The 21,971-nt window shown below is 44.7% G+C and overlaps 1 protein-coding gene across 4 annotated transcripts; it reads right to left on the bottom strand.

The window, feature by feature from the left end:
- Window positions 1-1,000: 1,000 nt before the first annotated feature.
- GJA5 (gap junction protein alpha 5) lies at window positions 1,001-20,331 on the bottom strand. 4 transcript variants are annotated; one of them, XM_013950249.2, is made up of 4 exons: window positions 20,080-20,331; window positions 5,557-5,677; window positions 2,788-3,927; window positions 1,001-2,053 (listed from the first exon to the last, which is right to left on the bottom strand). In XM_013950249.2, exons 3-4 carry the CDS (start codon window positions 3,873-3,875, stop codon window positions 2,014-2,016), a joined length of 1,128 nt encoding a protein of 375 aa, XP_013805703.1. In that variant the 5' UTR covers window positions 3,876-3,927; window positions 5,557-5,677; window positions 20,080-20,331; the 3' UTR covers window positions 1,001-2,013. The 4 variants fall into 4 exon arrangements, with proteins under 4 accessions (XP_013805703.1, XP_013805702.1, XP_013805705.1 ...); XM_013950248.2 differs by lacking the exon at window positions 20,080-20,331 and adding an exon at window positions 14,769-15,081; XM_013950251.2 differs by lacking the exon at window positions 5,557-5,677.
- Window positions 20,332-21,971: the final 1,640 nt, after the last annotated feature.

Below are 21,971 nucleotides of genomic sequence, written 5' to 3'. Positions count from 1 at the left end.
TCAGGGCTGCACACATGCCAACTGAAAAAACCCAGGCCTGCTAGGACTAATCCTGCCTCCTTGTTACTTTGTGTGGCTGTGGGTGCTGAGATGGCATCCTCCTGTCTGGGCTGACATCCCCCAAGTGATCTTAAAGTGTCCCTGCAGTTTCTCACATAGTTAAAGGTCCTTGTTGTGGTTCTTCATCAAATTCTGATTTCACTCCATATGGCTCCTCTTAGGCTCATTGCTGGGACCCAGTACTTTACCTCTCTCCTGCTTCCCAGCTTGCAGAGTCCCATGGGATGGGAGATTATGTGGAGAGAGGAAGGAAAGGCACTTCCTGTGGGTGGACAGGATGATGCAAGGTCAGGAGAAGGGAGCCTGTGAAAGCCAGAAATAAGGGAACAAGAGATGAGCATCAGATTTGGTACAGGAAGGGGAGGCATGAGCTGGGGACAGAAAGGGTTTTCTTTGGACTGGACAACTGCATCTTAAGATGTAGTTTCTACAGGAACTCTTTGCAGAGATGGTTAACAGTGGACTCTGCCTCTCTGGACCTCACCTCTTAAAAAGCCTTTCAAGGCGTGTTACTGCTTTGACTTTGATGGACAACAGACTGGATGCTCAGGGGACAGGTTTTGCTAACCTTTTCCTGCTCAGTTGGCCTCACATCACAGGTGGCCTCTCTGGGTATAGAAGTGTGCTAAGGGAGGCATGCAGGGAGTATTTCCATTGCTACAGTCAGAGCTGCTGATCTCTGGCCAGCTTTTTCCATTCTTCCTTGGTATTGCAAAGCAGGCAGGGGGGCTGCAGGGGGTTTCTGTTTGTGGACCAGCCAGTCAATCAGTCATTCTCAATGTTGATTATTTACCCCCCTGGCCAAGCCCTCTCTTCATTCCTGCCACTCTGGGCAAAGGGGATTTTTGTGATCTCTGAGTGGCTGAGGCTGGTGGGCAATCTGATCGATGCTAGCAGCTCATTCTCAGCCATGTGAGAGGTGAAACACCAACAAGAAGAGTTGAAGTTATAACTTTATTAGGACAAACCTAGGCACAATTGACCACAATCTCATGTTAAGGAGAGCACGCAGGTCTTTTCAGGATTAAAAAATACATGTATGAAAAACACCTTACAAACAAAAAACCTTTTTTCCGCTCTGTGAGTGACAATGTATGTATGTGTACAGGGAACTGTACCAAATCTAACAATGTATCAGGAACAAGCATTCACAAACCCTTTCAACAGCCCCTATGAGAGGGAATGGCTCAGCCCTCTCATAAGCTAGTCCCAGGCCGTATGCTCACACAGTCCAGTGTTGGGAAGCTACGGCCTGTTTCTGAAAGGGCAGTGCAGGGTAAACAGAAGGGAGCAGCTTGGATCTGGTTAGCGTATCTCTGTAAAAGAAGGATGTCAGCTCTGCAGTGAGGAAACGTGTCTGGAGTGGGAGCTGCCTAGAGACCTCATCCACCAGACTCACTGTGCAGTGTTGGCCTCCAACAGCTGCACTGCATGGCTACAGTGGTGGAAAGAGCTGGTCCATGGCTGGTTTCTTAGGCTATGTGCACTAGGGATGGAGTGGAGACAAAGAGGATCCAATGGCAGAACAGGGACCTGTCATGAGGACAAATATCATGGCTTGCACTGACTGACAGGCTAGAGAGAGCAGCTGAGAGCTAAATGCTGTGTGGGGCCTGGAGAGGACTCTTGCTCCTTGCAAATGATGCTGAAGTGTTTTGGCAGGGCAGTGAGGAGAGGACACAGGCCGTACCCCTTCTGCAGATAAACAGAGGATGTTTTTCTCCCAAGTTGGCAGCTGGTAGCACCTTTTCAGCAGCATTCAGGTTGCTTGAAAGATGAGTTTAAAAAGGGGGAAAAATCACTTTGTTTCCACATGATAATTCCTCCTTTTTTTTTTACTAGTAGAATATATGTTCTCACAGGAGAATCTCCATTTCTATTAATGGATGTCTTGCTTAGAATTGATGACATAAATATCTTGGGAAAATTCCATAGCCTTCATCAGCTGGTCACCTAACCAATATCCCAGAGCTCCTGGGGCCAGTCCGCTTTTCTGAAGTAGGAATGAGAAAGGGATTTTAAAGTTAGACACGAGGCAATGGCATTTGGGGGACCATGGGCAATCCTTATCTATGGGAAGAGTTATATACACAGTGTCAAAAATTCAAGTAGGATTTACTGTATAGGTAAACTGGTATAAAATATCGGGGCTCAAGAAGAGAGAGGGAGGCTTAGAAAGAGAGAGAAAAAAGCAGAAGAGAAAGTCTTTCTTTTAGAAAGCCTACCAATGTGTTTCTGTCCCTTGCAGGTGAGAGAAGCATTAGCTTGGTATAATTGCTAAGCTGATGTAGCAAATGTTAAATGGACACCAAAGCAGATGCAAGGGGGTTGAGGTTCAGTCTGTTGAATATAGTGTTGCAGTGGATAGCTGGCCTCATGTTTGAGTGAGTCTGCTAGCCAGCTCTACCAGTTTGCAGCTAAGGACAGCACGTCCCCAATCCCTATGGGTCCCATGAGATGTGAGGATGGCCCTGCTTGCCCGTATTTTCATCAAGAGGGTGCCTCTCTTCAACCTCCAGGTGTGTGTCCCCCAGTGGCTGCCTCTTTCTTGAGGTGTGAGGAGTGCTGTCTGCAATATGGCAATGACGTTCACTGATAAGGAGCAGGAGGGTGTTAAAAGAGAGAGAGGTTAGTGGCAAGAGCCTGGAGTCCACCTTGCAGAAGTTTACTAAGCACTGAGAGTGTTCCTCATCCCTGGAGATAGGTCACACAGACAAATCATCTGACCTAGCCTTACTGCTGGCACGGCTGGTCTTGCTGAATCGGCGTTTCTCATTGAAGTAGTTCTCGGGGAAGGCAGGCGCTGCACATTCATTGACTACCTCTGGACTTTCCACATAGCTGGATTTAATGAAGGGCCCTTCGCTGGCAGCATCCTCCTGACCGTGGACCCTCTCGGTGGCGAAGTTGGCAGTGTTCTGCTGGGAAGCCATCTTGTTGCTGAAGGGGCTGATGAACTTCCCATTGGGACTTGCCAAGCACTGATTAAAATCTGGAGGGGGAGTGTACATCTGGGCCCTCTCTACTTGTGGGGCAGACTCCAGTCTGCCGGGGGCTGTGCTGGGGCTGGGTTTGTAAGCCCGAGAGCACTTCTCTTTGGCTTTTTTCCAGCCCAAGTGGTACAGCTCAGCCAGGCTGAGGAATAGAGAGAGCACTGCCACAGCCAGCATGAAGACAATGAACACGTTCTTCTCGGTGGGCCGGGAAACGTAGCAGTTGACAGGATGAGGGCAAGGTGCCCGCTGGCAGATATATAGAGTCTCCAGGAAGATCCCATACAAGATGTACTGTCCAACAATAAAGGCCACTTCCATGGCGGTGCGAATCAAAATGCTGTAGACGTAGGTGTTCAGCAAACTGCCCCTGAGTATAATTTTGCCTCCTGATTCATCCCAGCAAGACTGCTCGGCCTTCTCTGCCACAGGGCACTTCTGCTGGTAGTATGTGTCACCACTGTTTTTCATCTCCCGGGCCTCTGTTTCTGCCTCCTTCATCTTCCTTTTCTCTTCCATGCGCACTGTGTGCATCGCGTGGCCCATGTAAACCAGAGATGGAGTGGAGACAAAGATGATCTGGAGAACCCAAAACCGGACGTGGGAGATGGGGAAAGCCTTGTCATAGCAGACGTTCTCACAACCGGGTTGCTGGGTATCGCACATGAAGTCAGACTGCTCATCCCCCCACGAGGACTCGGCTGCTGTACCAAGTACCAGCATCCGGAAGATGAAGAGTACGGTCAGCCAGACTTTCCCCACCACTGTGGAGTGTTTGTGGACCTCCTCGAGGAACTCTCCCAGGAAACTCCAGTCCCCCATTTTTGCTCACCAGGAAGGTGAGAAGCCTTCAAGGGAAACTCAGACACAGCCTCTGTGGGAGAAAATGAACAGAAGAGAGATAGTGGTTCTAAGAAAGGTTAGGAAATGCCCTACCAGGCATCTATGCAGTGAAATGGCTTATTTTGTGTCAAAGAAAATGTGAGTTTTTTTTTAACCTGACATAAACGAGTTTTGTTTTGCTGAAAACTTGTTTCACATCCATCAAAAACAATGTGCTGGGGGTTTTTTTGGTGCAGCTTACTGAAACAAAAAAAGACTTTTTTGCATAATCCAACTACAACCTGTTAAATGGGCTGATAAAATTTTTGAGGGTGACCCAGATTTTCTTCTTGGTTCAGAAAGTCCTTTCACTGTGGTCGGCATATTGCCTCCTCAATGGACTGTGTAGTTAAAGCAATATTCATCTGTCTGCAAACTGTATGCTGGGAGTCCTTAAGTGGACTGATCCTCTGGGAGATAAGACTGGAGCCTACAGGTCAGTCTGAGCAGTGCCTTGGGGCTTTTATATGTCTGCAGCTCCTATTGACTTTGTGTAATATCTGCACAGACATATGGAACGAGAAGTGCTCACAGCACTGGGCTTCATTTTTGAGCTTGGTGCTACCACTAAAAGAAATGCATAGAAAGCCTTCCTGTTGCCCACCTGCCCCTTGCCCATGGGTTTTGCTTTGGTTTTGCAGTGTCGCTAGCTCCAAGTGTTTCAGTCGAGTCACAAACGCTTTTGGGAGTAGCAAAGACTTCAGTGAGCTGTGCCCGTCTTGTAAACCTAACTCTGCTGCCAGCCCTGCCATACCTGTCTGCCTGTAGAGGGAACTGCTGCAAAATCTAAGTTGTGGGTTTTGCTCCGTCTCCTTTCCTTAAACTCTGAAATAAAACTCTCAGTTCAAATTACACAAACAAACAATCAAAAAAGCCTCCCTTGAAACGCCTCTCAAGAAATGCCTCCAAAGGACTAGCAGCTCCTGGGAACTGCTGTTCAGTAGGTGGTCTGATGAGAGGAAAGGTAAGGTAGGCTGGTAGAAAGATTGCAATTTCAGGATGCAGCAGAACCTGCTTCCATTTTGTTTCCGACTCTGACAGACTGCTTCTGGCCGAGTCACTTAACCTTCTGGATAAAAAGAGAATGATGGGTTTAATCCATCCTTCGTGTGGCTCTGTGGGAGTGCATGAGAGATCATTTGATTCAGTTACATTCACCATACTTACCTTCCCGGGGCACTGTGAAGCTCTCCCCTGTGCATGAACCAAGGGCTAGGTGCTATAAAGTGCACAGTATTACCTTGGAGATAATGTTCTCTCACAGTCACACTTTTTGAAAATGCTCTCTTAATAAATAAATGAAAAGCTTAATAATTGTCAAAATGAAATATCAAAAGCCACTAGACAAAGTAAATCCCCAAGCTGTAGGGACCAGAAGTGTTAACTCTCCTTCTTTATTGTCCCTTGTCTTGTCTTTAAGAACCAGTTGTTTTTACTGTGCAAAGAACGGCTGTGGAGAGCAGACACTGTTAAATGCTGAAAATTCACTGCAGCAGTATTGAGATTTCCAGTGTGCAGAAGCTGGAGAACACAGAGATGCGATTGTTGTGGGAACAAACCTCCCCTCCCTGCCAGTTATGTAACTGATACAATTTAACATAGCAGTGCATGCAATTTATACCATCAAAAGTTGAATCCTTAAACTCCTGTCGCTACTGAATGCTGCCCTGATGAAAGCCAAGGATTCCCCCAGGTAAGGAGACGGGAGGTGATCATTTGCTTCTTCCTCTGCATGTTGGGATCTGTGTGAGAATGGAGAAAGAGCATACCAGGAAGCAAAAGATAGGCTCTGGCTCTTTCCTGGCAGGAATGCTGCAATCATGCTAATGTAGATCCTGGTTTCTGCTTGGAGTTATATAGAAGCTGTTTCATCTGCTGCCAGCCCAGAGCCGGAAAAGCAGTAACACAGAAAATCAATTAATCGTTCTGGAAAATCATCTATTCTTTCAGACTCTCCCTTTATCTGCACTGGTAAAAATGGTGAACCTGAAGGTCTGTCCTGTCTTCTGAACTTCCTGGCTTTGGTGTAGTTACTGCATTCTGGAGAAATTAGCATCATGATTTGTCCTGTGAGCACCTAGAGTAGCCAAGGGATTAAATATAGGCAGATAAATCAGTGATGGGAAATATTTAAAGACAGTTGCCTGTACTGTATTACTGAAATCAGCATCATTTTCCTTGCAGAGTGCTGACATGGCAACCACCTACCTAGACTTTGCTGCACTGGTGTGTCCAAGGTCCAGTGTGCTGTAGCACAGCTACACATGTGGAGTACTCCCTGTGGGGCAGCATGATCAATGGTCTCCCCATTTTTCCATGTGAGTATGTATTGTTTGCAGGTGTCCCTATGGCTTCTGCTGTTGCTAGTTGACTGGCTGCCTGTTCTTGATTCACCTTGCTCATTAGGGTAAAAATGAACAAAGTTCTCCCTGATTGCAGCAAGGCTGAGTTTTCTATGTTGCCATGCATGTTTGGAATTGCAGACCAAGCACGTCTTCACATTGGTTCTACCCAGGTACAGGGTAGAGGTACAGGGCAGGTACAGTTTGAGGTGTTACCATGGCTTGTGTTTTTCAGGGAAGGCTGCTACACTAGGCGCTTGCAGATTGTAAAACTGAAATGCACAGAACATGAAGTTGGCAAACTTAAATGCAAGAGCAGTCCAGAAATAAAAAATGGCAATGGGCATGGGAGTAACAATAATTTACTTGTCTCACACATGTGTAATTTTTTCTAAGAGGAGGTGTTATCAGAATGGTCCAAGGTTGACAGCTGTGGGGCTTAGACTGGATTTTAGGGCCATTCCCTCTGCTCTTCCCTGCTGGCTGCTCCCCTGCACAGGCTGTTTAAAGGAAGAGCTGCTGTCTGAGAAGCACGTGTTACCCAGAGAGCTAAATATCTCCTCCTATGCTTGCTTATGGCACAACAGAGAACCAGGTGGCTGCTGCAAGGAGGTAGGCGGAAAGGGAGGGTGGGTTTCTGATACCAAGAGAAGGTCGTTTCCCTCCCAGTACTGCATACATGGCTTAGCTGTTCTTTAGTTTTAGTGAGCTGTCCTGCCAGTGCTAATCCAAGAGCATCCTAAAACAACAGAAGAACGCATCTAGTTGTCTGTTGGCAGCAAGCAAAGAAGCATGGTTATCACCTCCTGACAGCTTTTTCTGGCTCTGCAGGACTGTCTCTGACTTAACCTTTCTCCTCAGGGCTTTACTATTCTTGGGAATTTTCCATATAGTTCCTTTTCCTCTTTCCCAGACCACTGTTATCCCCACATGCTTTTACCTCTCAGCATGTGAGCATCTGTGGCCTTTTATATTCCTAGTTTGGACTTAATTGGACAAATCTGGTTTCACTCTGGTGTGACTCAGCAAAAAAAAGCTCTGGGTATCTTTGCAGGGTCTCAGCACCTGATACCAGAATGTCTTGACAGGAAAGTTGTGCATATTCATGCAGACCCTTGGACTGTGCCACTGCACTGCTGTGCTTTTGCCCGATAGCTTTCTGCTGGGTCAACAAAGTTGTGCGCAGTCATGAGATCTTGGCAACAGGGAATGTGTATGTGACAAAGACCAGCTTTGCCCGGCACAAACCCAATGATGTGGCCATCCTGGCTTAATCATCACTTGGAATGCTATTAAAGCTGGGGAAAACCAAATATCAAGGCTGCAGACCAGGCGTGGAATCCACCCAGCTCCAGGCCTTGTGACTGCCAAATTCCAAGATAAAAATACCCCTGCAGAGATGGCACCTGCTGGTATGCCAGGCTGGCTTGCAAACAAATTACTGCTGCTTCCTATCCTTTTTTGTGTTACCTTCTTCTGTGGGAGGGTAAGTGTTTGTAGCTCTCAGAGCAGTTTTGCCCTTCCTGTTTATGATGCCACATGATCTGAATGACAGGCAGGCGTTTTGCATCACTGCTTCTTGCTCTGGCAGATGCACTGGTTCTGGTCAAACTAGCCATGGCTTCAGGGAACAGCTGGGAAATTCACACCAAAGAGGCAGGCAGACTGTTCCTGCCATGTGAATGTTTTCCCTACACAATTCTCTTCTCAGTATAAGCCTATTTCCCCAGGGATTGCTAGGAATCTACTGGTTTCCCCCTCTTTAGAAGACAGGCGAGACTATCAGTAGAGATATAAATAGCTGAGCTCAACACTTCACAGTAACTTTTCCCACAAGGAAGGTGACAGGAGGACGCCATCTCTGCAGGATGTTTCTAAAATAAAGTGGAGAGCCTGATTATAGCATTGTTTCTGCGCTCTCTCTCTCAGCGCACCTCTTCCCCTTGGCAGGTCCCAGACACACTCAGAGAGGCTCTCCGAGAAAGGCCTGTTTGTGTGAGGGAAGTGCGGTTCCCAGAGAGGAAAAAAGGAATGAATTCAAAGCCATTATATTTTTGCCTTGATGCCCTTGTGTATTTGATAATAATCAGACTTCCCAACCAACTTTAAACCTGGTGCATGAGACGTTATGAACAGGGTCATGCGACAGACACAGCCCTGGTGTATGGAGGCCATGCAACAAGTCCCCCACTTCTGAGGTACCAAATGGACAGGGAATCATATCTGTTAAGCACTGGGCATGAAAGATTTGACAGCCTGCTTTAGTTGGAGCATCCAGGCCGGTTGTGGCATGGTCAATGCCTAGGAATTGCTTGTGGCCTCCCTTCCTCCAGCTGTCACCTCCTACCAGCTCCACTGGAGTGTGTGGCACAACAGATAGCTACCGCAGGTGTACCTGGGTGGAGATCTTTTCCCTGGGAAAGCATTACAAACTGTCAGGTTACAGCCAGGCCTGAGTGGTCCCAGCACTGCAAAACTGGCTGTTCACACTTCTAGACACTTAGGAAGAACACTTTCAGCTCTGCCACTGGAGAGCGTAGTTAATACTGATTTTTTTATAAAGCTATACCTTTCACTTAAAGATCTCTGGCCCCCTGTTAGCAGTAGCTCAGTCTCACAGCATCCAGCAGGGTGCAGGTACTGTCACCTTTGTCTTGCAAATGATCACTGGGGTATAGAATGAGAAAAACTTTCTTCAAGGTCACTGTCAGTAGCAGCATGGGGGCAGAGCTCAGGGCTTGTGGCTTGCAAACCTGTGTCCTTTTTTCTGTGCAGCACTGCCTCTTGGACTTCACAACAGCAACACAAGGCTGCTTCCACAGACTCCATCACAGACCATAGCTGCAGGGCAAACTGACACCCTTCTGTCTTGTGTCCTAGGACAATACTCTCTTGGATCTGAAAGGTGTCCCTCTCATTCTACCCGTCTATTGCAGGCACACCTGGCACTACCCTTCTGTAACAGGCACACAACCAGAGGGGTGCTTTCCTAAGAGACGAGTGTCTGTTATTTCTGACAGAGCCCACAGCCGGGATCAGTGCCCAAAAGGAAGAAGCAACCTTTTCAGTACCAGTGTATCGTGCTCCTTTGTTGCTAAGACCCAAACAGGGAGGCTTTTGGGGGCATGTGGCTTACAACACTATAAGATGAATAAAGCTAGAACTGCATTCTCCAGAGTGGGTGCGATGCTTTGAATTCCAGAGGCTTCTCAGGGCTTTGGGACACAAATTGATCCTAAAGCCCACCTCAGCCTGTATCTTTTTGTTCACTGCTACTGATGTTGGCTCTTTCTTATGTGTACGATGGATGAACAGTGACCATTGTCATCCAAACACTATCCCTCTGGCATCATATGCATGAGCATGTGCTTATGATAAGTTTCAGCCTGAAATAGGCCAGTTCTTTAGCCAGTTTTGTAACTCTGATCTATGCATGGATCTGAACTGTGTTCATACTCCTTTATGCTTAAAAAAATGGACTGGCACATTTATGTGGGTTTCTTTCTAGTTTCTTGGGTTAAAAATCCTGTGCTGGAATCAGCAGCAAGGACAGTGATTGTGATTCCTGTGCTTGAATCAAATGGGGAAGACAGAGCTGTGTTAACAGCTTCTGTCCTAGAAGACAGCCATCCAGGCTCTCTTGTCTTTCTGCTCACCCTGAGTTAACTGCAATTTCTGGAAGGGTCGTGCTGGTATCCAGACCATTGGCCTTGCTTGCAGTTGCAGACAGCTTGTTATTCCTTGATGAGGTGTCCTTTCCCCCTGCTCTCCAAATGTGGAGGATCTCAGAGTTCATAAAAAAGAGAGTGGGTGAGAAGATAAAGGAGTTGAATGACCTGTCACCTCCTGAACACACACATACCCTGACGCACACAGAGACACAGACAGAGGGAGATCACTCAACACCTCCAAGTGTATACATTAGGGATGTGTTACACACACAGATGACAGTGTTACGTAGAATATTTTCATCTGAAGTGGTAGTAGAAACTGCAGAGTCTTCCACTTTGCTAAATTCTTATTATTTGTCTATCCAGGACATCTACTGCTTTTTTTTTTTTTTTCTTGGCCAGGGTCCAACTTTGCTTCAACATATACAAACCTTAGGGCCAAGATCTGCCTGATGTAGACGCTGGAGACCAAGAACAGAAGAGACCTTGAACTCAGGTGAGTCAAGCTGAGGGCTGAATGTGGCCCATGGTGTTTGAAAATCCTGCTTCGAGTAACTACATGATAGCAGTATCCAGGCTTGCATTTGGCATGCAGGGACCCCTCAGATTCTCTTGGGATTCTATCTATGCCTTACAAAAGTGGGCCCTTAGCCCAACAAATGCAATAAAACTGGACTTGGTGTAAGCCAAGTAAAGCCTCGCATGTGCTTTTTTTAGGAAAAAAAGCAATTCTCTCTGAAATAAATGCTGCAAACAGGCAAATGGATTTTATTCAGCTTACTGCTTAACTAACAGCATGAAGAACATCCAATTCAGGATTACAGAGCTTGGTGCTCTTTACAGTATCTTTATCTCTGTAAGGAGAAGCTAACTTATATGTATTTGCGGTTGATACTAAATTGGGCAGTGATGAATACACTGAGATGACAGCCAAACAGGGCAAAGGGAGTGCCAGAGAGTAGAAACATGCTGAGAAATATCGGGACTGGCTTAGGAAAGCAGTTCCCAAGCTCTGCTGAGAGAAACTGTTCGTAAGCACTGTGTAGTCAGTAGGGGTGGCTGGTATAAGGAAACATGGAGGTGATAGTAGGCACCACACTGAATGCAATATGGCAACAAAAAAGCCGTCTATGTGATTTTAGGCTGGTCCATAGACTGCAAATGATGCCTGTCAGAACAGTGTTGAAAAAAACAGTGAAGGGACTGGAGAGGTAATGGGAGAAGGAGAGGGCTCTTATTCACAGACTTTCTCCATCTTTTACCTCTGCACGCCACCATGTTTCCTGTCCCTTGCCTGTCCCTTCCCAGTTTTTCCCTTACAGCTGAGCTCCCCATTTGGAGCCCTGCCTCAGCTTTTCAGCAGTTTTGACTGCTTAACTCTTTACACTGCCCAGTTGTTAATGTTTTCAGCTTTAGAAAGGGGAATTTTTCAGCGACTATCTACTTCCCACTTAGTATCAAGAGCCTTGTCAAATCTCATTCTTTCTTTCTTTCTTTCTGATTTGTAGGATTCTCTTCACACTTTAACCTGATTGCTGTATCCTCGCCTCCAAGTATTTCATTTCTCATTCGGGAAGATGTCTGGCTATAGCTTGTGAGTGGGTTACTTTATATACTCAGTGTGTGTATATATATATGCACACACACACCTTTTAAAAAAACCCCCAAACTAATATTAAATTTGCAAAACCAAGCAGCTGGGAGTTAGTTTTCTAAGCAATCTTAATTCAATCTCTTTGTGCCTGTGCCTCATGGCTGTGAGTCTTTAACCACATCCTCACATTGTCACCTCATTCTTTGCACAGGATGCCTGCCTTATTCCGTGCCAGCCTGGTTGGGGCTTTCTTGAACAGCAGCTATTCAATGTTTTGTTTTCTCTTCATTGTTCAGTAGGTGGCCTGTGCCTCATTTACTGTACATTATTCAAGTCCTGTTCTAAAGACAGAATTATTGGTTTCCTCATGGGGTTTCCTATGGCTTTCATCACAACAGTATCTGATTGCTTCACAATTATTAATTTACTTATTTTCATCACCACCCGGAGGTGAGGAGATGGTATTATCCCAACTTTACAGCTCAGGAACTAAGGCAGTGAGGGATTAAGATAAAAAATGTTCATTAATTCTGAAAGCTGGTTGGAGATGCTGCTAGTCTGTTTTTTTCTTTCAGTGTACTTAGCATTATACAACATATGTTCAAAGCACAGCTCTCTTCAGTTAACACTGGAGTGGGAAAGTTTATCATTTCCATGAGTTAGACCACATCTAAAAGTCAGGCATCCAGAAAGTGAGAGACACCATTTAGGGGTCACTTGTGAAGAAATGTGGCTTAAGTGATTTCCCCCAATATAACATAGGAAATTGGAGTAAGAAGTGGGAATAAAATCCAGTCCTCTTAGAAAGCTTTATGTTAAACTGGAGACTTTTTTTTTTTTCTCATCTTGCTTTTCTCTCCTTTCTTCACTGGACATCTGAATGCAGCAAAAGACCCTGCAGCTGTGCAGCAGTTGCCCTGGCTGGACAGTCCCATTTCCAGAGCCACCCTATGACCTAATCAAGGCACCCCTCAGCTTTTCCGCTTCTAAGGTGGAAGAGTTTCATTTGGAAATTTTTGACTGTTCTTATTGCATGTCTATAATCAAAACATAGTGAAGAAAGATAGAAAAGTAAGTGTAAAACCCTTTGTTCTTACATTAAAAAACACTGCCCCCTCTTTAAAGATACACTAGAGAGACTTAGAGGCATTCATCTCATTACTTACTATATGGCATGGATATTTCTTTGTTTCAGGAAAGAGATGGAGTGTTAGCATATTGTTGACAGAGATCTTTCTGTTTCTTATCAATAACCATAAAATTGATTTCTTTTCCTCTATATGAATTCTTAGCCCAAAGATTGAAGTTTCTATGGTGCCTCCTGGGAACCATTTCTAATTTTAAGCCTCTGTCCTCGTGCCTCATACAATAGCACCCGAGGTGTGGAGCAGTCTCTGAAATATGCTCCCTAATGACATGGTATAGTGCTGAATTACTCATTCCTTCTCGTCTATTTTCAATGCTGCAAGATAAGTCAGAAAACAAGGACAAACGTGCAGAATGTGTGAAATCTCTCTGAAGGTCAAAAAGAGAAGAAAGGCTGGGGTAGGAAGTTCTGTATTTTCTGGCAAGCTTTAAATTCATTCTTCCTATGAAAACCCTAAATACTAAAATATGATAAAATATATTGCTGAGTGGAAAAAACCCCCACCAACAAACGAATATTTATAGTAGCAGGAATACTTAACATAGTTCCCAAGTGACCAGAGTCTGATGAGTATTTTAAACCCTGAACCCTCAGGAATTCTAAACTAGAGTTCCACCCTCAACAAAGGGGGAAAAAAAGTTAGAAATGTTGTGCTTTCTCCTCGGAGTAGATTTTCAAAGGACCAGCAAAAGCAGAATTCCTTGAATTTTGGTGCAAATATAGAAACTGTGTGAGAATTTTGAATAACAGTTTAACCCAATCCTGGCTGCATACACACATGCGCACATCTATTACGTGTGTAAAGTTCTTTAGCCACAAAGGGAGGATCACATAGGCAGCAGTAGGGACATACATACTGCTTCACCAAGGTACTTTGACAAGTTTAGTGATGAGGAAGAGCTCAGCAATTATAGTTCATTCAGTCCATGACTTTCTCGTTTGAGATTTGTCTGGAAATACTATTTATATAATCCTCTGATAGCTTTTACAGTACTTCAGGAACAGAGATACTGCCTCAGTTTACCTGAGCTATTAAAATCCGAAGCCCACAAAACTCATTAGATACTACAAATGACCAATAAAATGCTCCTCTGGGAAATTAAGGGGTCACCACAGATCTGAGGCTGCATCAGAGGTGGCAATTAGCAGACTACCTTTACATTCATTTCCTTTGCTCCTCTCCAGGTGGAAGGATAAAGGTACCATATTCTCAAACTGGAGTATTCTTTGAAACCTGTGGTGGCAATGCTAGAAATATTAAATTATGGAAATGTAATTGAGTAATTATTCCAAGTACAAAAAGGGGACAAAAAGTTAGAAATTAAAATAAAAAGAAGCAAGAAGCTGCTAGTGGAAGAAGGTGTTTGTCCCTCTAGGTCTGTGCGTCTTTTTGCTGGGACTGTCCTGAGCAGTGTCAGGATGGAGAAGAAAGGCATTCCACCCGCAGCACACACAGTACGTATGACTGGGAGACACAAGCAAGGCAATTCTGTACATTTGAGTTGCATTCCCAGTCTCCATGTCACAAAATAGGAATACAATACTCTCAAGGAAAAGAAACTACAATGTTTTGAAGCCGTTCTGCACGCCTTGGAATAGGCAGTTCACACAGATGCTTGATAAAGTGTTTATACCCTGGAAGCCTCTCATGGGTAAGAGTTCCCTTCACCAGCCTCCCAGAGCAGCCTGACAGCATGCTGAGATTGGATCTAACAGAAACTACAATTTGCGCATTACACTGTCTGAGGATATTTGGGGCTTTCATCCTGCTTCCCGGTACATTGAAATGTACGGGTATGCATATTCATTTCAGGGAGGGTCCTCTGTCAGTTCTGTAGCTGCTCATAGCAAAAGGATTTAATTTTTAAAGTGTCCCAAGCCCACCTTTTTACTAGTGGGAATGTTTTGGAGAGAAATGAAAAGAAAAAGTACATTTCTTAAGTTATTTTTGGCCGTCCTTCTTTCCCTGCCTCACCAAGTCCTACTATCTCCTTATGCTGTTTTCCCCTTGAGTCTAACAGCTTGATCCCCTACGGATGCTTCTGCAGTTCTGCTGTTTCCCCCCTCATGCTTACTTACCTGATTTCCAGTATCTTTACTGCTTCTTTCCTTGCTTTAGCACTTTTCCTTTTTATAGTTGAGTGGGGCTGTTTGTTCTTCTCAGTTGCTTGGTTTTATTCCTTTAATATGGTTCTCTCTCTCTTCCTCTCTTTTTCTCCACCCCCTTTCTGTGTCACTTTCTGTCTTCCCCACTGCCTCTCTGTCTTTCTTCCTCTTCTTTCTTCACCTACTTTTATTGTTTCTCCCTTCCCCTCCAGCTTAATGTATTTTCAAACCTAGTTTCCCACTGTTTTTCCTTTAAAGGCTATAGATCTCTTTTCTCCCTCTCCATTCTCAATCTCTCTCTGTGCCACCCTCCCTGTGCTGACATGACGCACTGACTGCTGGCTTTGTGCTGTCCCTTCCAGTTGCCACTACCGCTGTTCCTTGCACCTCCTCCCCAGATAACATGCTATGGTCTAAGCCATCCTTAAACGAGAAGAGAGTGGGCTACCCTGCAGTTATCCCAGCCAGAGTTTAGGAAGGTTCCACACAGGACATCAGCTAAGGATGTTTTTCTGATTCTCTTATGCAAGCGCAGCCAGGCAAAGCAGAGTTCATAAGGAGCAGGGTCCTGCACCTCTCCAAGTAAGGTAGGACTTGCTCTGCTGGCTTGGACCAGGGGCAGAGCGCTGTTGGAGACTTGTCCCAGCAGCACTTGATGCTTCCAAAGGAGGTGTCACGGGCCCTCTTATGAATAAATAGAGAATAAACTACTGATCTGGGGAGGTGTTTTCTGACCCCCACCCCTCACTATCTGATGCATGAGTGTTTCAACCTTTCTAAAAATGCTTTGGACATATCAAGGGTCTGATGTTCTTGTATTTTATGTATGGGCGTCAAATCTAGCTTCTGATTCCTATTAAATATTAGGCCCCAGTGATGAGAGTGGATCTGAGATGCCATCTGGCTTGGACAAGGGCTGGTCTCAAAGAACCAGTGTTAGGAGAATGTGATTTGTGCAGAAAACTGCCGTACCCTGAGAATTGGCTTGCCATGCACAAGGTCTGGTGGACGTCCCTCCAGCAATCCTTCCTGGGCTAGATCTTTCTCATCCAGAATATAGTAGCCAGCAGTCTCTATGCAGCAGCTAGTATAGAACAAGAACTCAATGTGATCCTGAGACTAAAACACAGGGCTGGCAACTCTTCCAGTCTAATCATCATTCTCCCACTAATGTTGCTGTACCCCCCTTAGTCAGAAAATTGAAGGCCTGCCTACACAGGGACAGTGCTGTTCAGAGGCCACTCTGGAGTCATGTCCTATGTGGACACTCTCGCTCTGAAGTAAGAGTGCATCTCCTTTCTGAGAAGGCTAATCTCCCTCACGCAAAATCCTCACCGATTAGTGCAGGACATGAGGTACACTGTAAATTCCCCTAGTAGCTCAGTAAACTCCTAGTATGGAGAAGCCCATAATCATTTACCACTTCATTCTAACTTCAGAGAAAAGGGGAATGTTTCTGGAGTTGTTTTTCCTCTCCCCTGCCTGGCAATTGTATACCTGTGATGAAATTTCATAGGAAGAACATCACTGAATTCTTTAGGTCTTTCTGGAGTAATTCCGTAAAGCATTATTATGTAAAGTCCTATTGATTTTATGCCAGTGAAATTGTCAAGGACTTCACCATAGGAGTATCCAAACAAAGATGTTAATAATACAGACCTAGCTCACAGAGAAGGCTTCGGGTTTGGTTAGTTAAGCCTTGTCAAGTGTTTGTCATGTGCTATAGAGATGCAGTACCTGTGTGAACCATCTGAAATGTAATATCCCCTCCCTGCCATGCTGACATTTTGCTGTACACGCAGGGTGATCAGATCTGATTTTCCTTGCTCACTCCTTGGCCTTTTCTACTCCAGTATTGTTCCAGAGTGGAATACTCTTTCTTCTACAGAGTTAATCTCTGAATCCAACTGATGATACAATCTGGTTCTGTTGAGTGAATAGGGGGAGAAGGTCTCTGTCAGGTACATGCATCATGTACCTAAGGTAATTGTTAAGGACTCTTTTTTCAGGGAATCATTTCAATTTTGATGCACAGAAGGGAAATGGGTGAAGGCAGTTTGGGAGGCAAGGGATAGAAAGGTGAGTGGAGATGTTGTATCCTGGGTGAGTGGTCTCACCTAGCCCCTGCATGTCCTCCCTCCTCTTCGCCATGGCACCCTCTTCAAGGGAAAACAGAGGTGTTGTGGCAGCTGCTCCTGCTCCACATCTAGAGAAACAGCTATTTTGCCTGCTGGTAAGCTGGGAAGAAGGATTTCTCCTCCCCTCCCCAAGAGACTGCTATGCAAAACTTTTATGATTTGACTGAGGAGAGCAAGTGGAAGAGAATGTTCCCCCAGCCTGGGTATGAGAAGAACAGCTGACAGCTTGTCTTGTGCAGCTTGCGGATCTCAGTAGTTTGTGATGCTGTAGAAAAGATTTTGAAGGAAAGGAGAAATAAAGACAGAGGGGTAAGGGAAAAATATGATAAAATGCACCATGTTTTGATCAAAGGTAAATGGCTTTCTTGGGGTAAGATTCCTGACCTTCTAGGTAAAAGAAACACACCAGATCTTATCTACCTAGACTTCAGTAAGGCATCTGATATGGTGTTCCAGAAGAAGCAATTAGTGAAGAAGATTCAGCTGAAGAAGACAGGGATTATTAGAGAAGTCCTCCTGTGGGTAAGAGACTGGCAGAATTGAGACATGGGTTCCCTAACAGGTAGAAGGGAAGTTATCTGTGAGGCTGCTCAAGGATTACTCTTAGGGCTGATCTTTTTTAATATTTGTGTTAATTACCTTGGCACTGAAAGTAGGCATGCCAATGAAATCTGCTGATGGAACAAAGCTGGGAGGTACTGTCAGGACAGAGGTGGATTCCAGCAGTAGAACTGAGGGCTCTTTTAGACTGGAGTAATTGAGATGAGGTGAAATGGGAGTGCAAAGTCACGTACTAGGAGAGGAACAGCGACCTCTCCTAGCAATTGAGAGTTCCTCAGTCAGCCTGACAGAGGAGGAGAAAGTCGTGGGCGAAAGTCATCAAATGAGGAGGAACCACTGATGTGATGTGAGGGTGAAAAAAGCAAGCAAGTTCTCAGTATTTCCAGTTGCAGGGAGTAAGATTAATGTCATTGTTCAGGAGGCTGTGAGACTCCACCAGAATAGTGTGTGCAGTGCTGCTCACTCATGCTCAAGACAGAGATTCGGCCTGGAGCAGGTGCAAAGAAAGGCAACAAGATGATCAGAGGGATGGAGAGTGTATTTACTTATCAGTCACAGAAGTGACTGCAGTAGTGCACAGAGGTATTTGAGCTGATGTGAAAATAGCTCAGGTACCAGTACAAGCTTTTATGCATTTAATTATTTTGCACTGAACTCCATGCTACTGCAGCTACCCACCATAATTAAAACGTGGTGTGATGTGCCTGTAGGGTGAATACTAGAAGGGAGCTTAGTTACTTAGTCTGGCAGAACAAAGGTTAAGAAGGAGAGATTTGCTGCCTATAAATACTTTTAGGAATTGGGGGTTGGGAAAGTGCTAGGGAGAGAGAAGAGCTACTTAAGCTAAAGGACAATGTGGCACAAGAATAAATAGATATAAATTGGCTATGAATGAATTTAGGTTGGAAATCAGAAGGTTTCTAAGCAACGGAACAGGGAAGGAGGTGCTGGAACACCATTCCAGAAGCAGAAGTGAGGGCAGAAACCTAATGAGATTTAGGGTAGAGCTTAGTAAGTTTAAAAAAGGCCATTTGTGTTGTACTTGCCTGTTATTCAAATGGATTGAACCTGATAAGCCAAGCGGTCCCTTTTTGATTCTATTTCCTGTACTTTCCTCATTGCCTTATCAGAGCGACTCCCTTTCATGCAGAAGCCAGATAAATTCTGAATAGAGTATCAGTGTGTTGAGTTTTTCGGCTTTGGTCCCATGGATATTTCATGGAGGATTCATTCATTTAAAAAAACAAAAAGAGCAAGGCAACACAATTCATGCAAAAGGTCTGCAAACATGCAGTAGTATAGATGAGAGCTCACATATGATAGAGCTTCTTCACATAAAGTAGATGTTCTTGGAGCATCTGCCTTTGCTGGAAGGCTGTTTCAAATGTGGGTAAATGTTCTGAGATTTAAGAACTTCAAGAGACTGTCTGAAGTGAAAATGTCATGTCCTTTCCTGGCATTTCAGAGGGCTGTGTGCTTGGGGAGGATATCAGATTTACTGCAATGGGAAATTTCAGGGAAACAAAAAAGCAACCGTTGAGGTAGAAACTTCCTATAGGTGCATCTCTGATGCCTGGCCACACCATTGCACTAACTACACCTGATTTTTTGTATCCTCCTGTGCTGGACAGACACCTCTAGTGCCTTCTCTGAATTTCCAGTGGATGCTACCCCTCCTGGTGAAACATTTTGTCTAAAATCCCCTGGTGTGGACATGACTGAAATAGAAGGAGGGAGAGGGAGGTTCTTCTTTATAGATTAGGCCTCTGGAGATGGCTTGAAGGCATCCTCTAGAAGGAGGCAAATTCCCAAGGACAGGCTGGGCCCCAGGGGAGCATGAGTAGCAAGTGATGACAGGCCCCTTAGTGAGGGGGAATAGTTGTATAGTCACAGTTCCTATTTAATAAAAAATCCCCAATCATTCCATTATAGATGGACATCCTTTCCCCAATCTTTTACTACCCCAGAGTACCAAACCAGCACAGAGTGAGAAAAGAGGAAAGGAGAAACAAAAAGAAAAAAATTGTGAAAATGTCACCGTGTGTCCATACCATTTGCCAGCAGTTTTCAGCGAGAAAAGCTGGAAGAAAATTTAATATCACCGAGGAAAAATGACCGTCTTTCCCAAAGTAATGCTTAGTTGTCAGCTTTACTGGAAATAAAGCACTGTGCTCTCACAGCTACTGCTTTCCACCTCTCAACTCTACATCATCTCTGAGAAGTTGAGAAGTACCTTGTAAATGATAATGTAATTACACCTCCTGTAAACAGCCTCCTTGCTTTACTGGTGGAGGTGGAGGAACCAAACCATGGAGAGCTCAAAGGATTTGTCCAAAGGATGAGCGAGTCATTTTCAAGACAGGAGTCCTCATCTACCTAGTCACCAGGCATTCACTTTCTTCTATAAAAACGAAACTTCTGACTAGATGAATTGCTGCTTCACACAATTATATATATGTGTGCATATACATACATACACTCATACCTATCTCTCTCTCTACTTACACACCCATATACACCCATATACACCCATATATATACATATGTTTCCCAAAATGAGAAGAAAAGAAAGGATAAACCTTTACCTCTTTCTGCTGAGCCTGCACAGGTAGAGGGAGGAGCCGGTGAAGCTCACTGAAGGGTTAGCTTTAGCACAGACTCTCAGGCATGCTGGAGTCCCCCACTCAGTGTTCGGGTCTCAGAAGAGATCTGTGTCTGAGGGAGGACACTTTGGACAGGATAAGCAAACCTCAGCCAGCTCCCAGGAATTCAGCCTCTTACTGTGGTCTGACACCGGCTCACTGGCTGGAGATTCCCTCAAATGCTGGGGGAGACTAGCTCCCGAGCTGTTCCTGATATGCACTGGCAGCTGTCCGCCTGCTATTCTTTTAAAGAGTCTTCGTGGATCAGGATAAAAGTGTGATCTTACGCAGACGTCATTGTAAGCACAACTTGGCTCAAGTTCAGCTCTTCCTCTGGCTCCCAGCTACTCTATTTTTAATGAAGGAATTTGAGGCTATCAGAAAGGAAGTTAAATTGTTTTAGGAAAACAATAGAAAAGCAACTTAAAGTTTATTAGCTTCCTGCTCAGGGCCTGGGACCAACTTGTCAAACTTATTAGAGCGATGGCAGAGCTATTTATTTAAAAGGGCCAGCGACAAGACTCACAATTTCATTCCTGTTTAGGCCTCAGTGAAAACAAAGAAAAGCCATAAAATAATATCTGAAGGGAGCAGATGGCTAGCTGGTAAATGGAAGTAAGGTTGTCCTGGGAGCCATTCATGCTGTCCACCAGTGCAATGACTTTGGTGGGATTCTGTTATCAAATGAATGCCCAGCTCTGCAATCACAATCCAGCCCCCCACCCCAAATTCTTTATTGTGGCCCAAATTTTCAAATTGAAATCTCACATCTGAGATTAGATTTGGCAGGAAAAGGTCTTCATTTAGAGCTACAGAAAGGAGCAAAACAATACAGCAGGTCTGCAGAAGTGCCAGGAATAGAACCCAGGTGTCCTCAATCCCACTGGAGTGCCTGAGCCCCCAGACTGTAAAAATATTTATATCCCTCAGAAGCAGCTGCAGTCTGCTTCTCCATTCAGCTACCCCAAAGTAGCAATGCCATAAAGTCACTGGATACTTGCTGGCATGCAGCTAGTGAGAAGAACGGACAGCCAAACTGTTAGATTTGCATGCAGAAAATGTTCATGCTGTCTAACCCGTTCTAAGAAGTTTCATCATTTTCAAAGTAACAAGAAGAGAACAAAACAAGTAACTGAGAAGCACTTACAAACTCTGCTTAATGCAGAACTCTTTTTCAGAGCGCTCTCTGCTAGCAGAGTTTTTAACCTGCTTCCAGGGAACATACAGGAAGAACTCACCTTTCCCCTCAGTGGTGCGGTATGGTCTCCAGAAAGTCAGGTGCTGAGAGGTACTGGAGCACACATGCTATGCAAGAAGGCTTTGAACATCTCAGTAACCGCATTTCATATGAAAGGAAGAGGTCACCTCAAAAATTCTCTTCCTTCTTCTCCTCATTAGTTTAACTAAAAGTGGGAATGCCAAACTACACTGTTCTCTGATGCCTAGGGCAATAACACATCTTGCATTAGCAAGCGTTAGAAGATCTTGGTTTATTTTTTCCTTTTAATTTGTCCGGGTTAGATGCTTATAAGAGGGTCAAAGTGAGTGCATGATCTCTGGAAGGGCCCAAGAAACTGGGTCTTAAACTTGGTAGTTTTTAATCTAAATGCAACTGTTTTGTAGGTACTCTTACAGCTTTTAGAATGTATCTGTAATTTCTGTCCCTCTGCAATATTTTCTTGGTAAACAAATAAGCCAGATAAGTACAAAGAACAGTACAACATCCTAATTCATTACAGTCCATAGGTGTTTACTTGATTTTAAGTACATTCTTGGGTTGCATTGATTTCACTGAGACTTAGCAACCTGAAAGTTAAGCACCCTACATCACTAAC

The sequence above is a fragment of the Apteryx mantelli genome, chromosome 1, assembly GCF_036417845.1.
Source record: "Apteryx mantelli isolate bAptMan1 chromosome 1, bAptMan1.hap1, whole genome shotgun sequence".
Lineage (NCBI taxonomy): Eukaryota > Metazoa > Chordata > Aves > Apterygiformes > Apterygidae > Apteryx > Apteryx mantelli.
The sequence above is the reverse complement of the archived record's forward strand: the minus strand, read 5'-3'. Positions and strand labels throughout refer to the sequence as shown.

What these genes read in the sequence shown, in the direction of transcription:
- GJA5 (XM_013950249.2), bottom strand. Translation starts at nt 3,875, where the DNA reads ATGGGGGACTGGAGTTTCCTGGGAGAGTTCCTCGAGGAGGTCCACAAA. An exon ending in CGTGCCAGCAGTAAGGCTAG is followed by an intron (nt 2,054 to 2,787) that starts GTCAGATGATTT and finishes TTCCTACTTCAG; the next exon opens with AAAAGCGGACTGGCCCCAGG.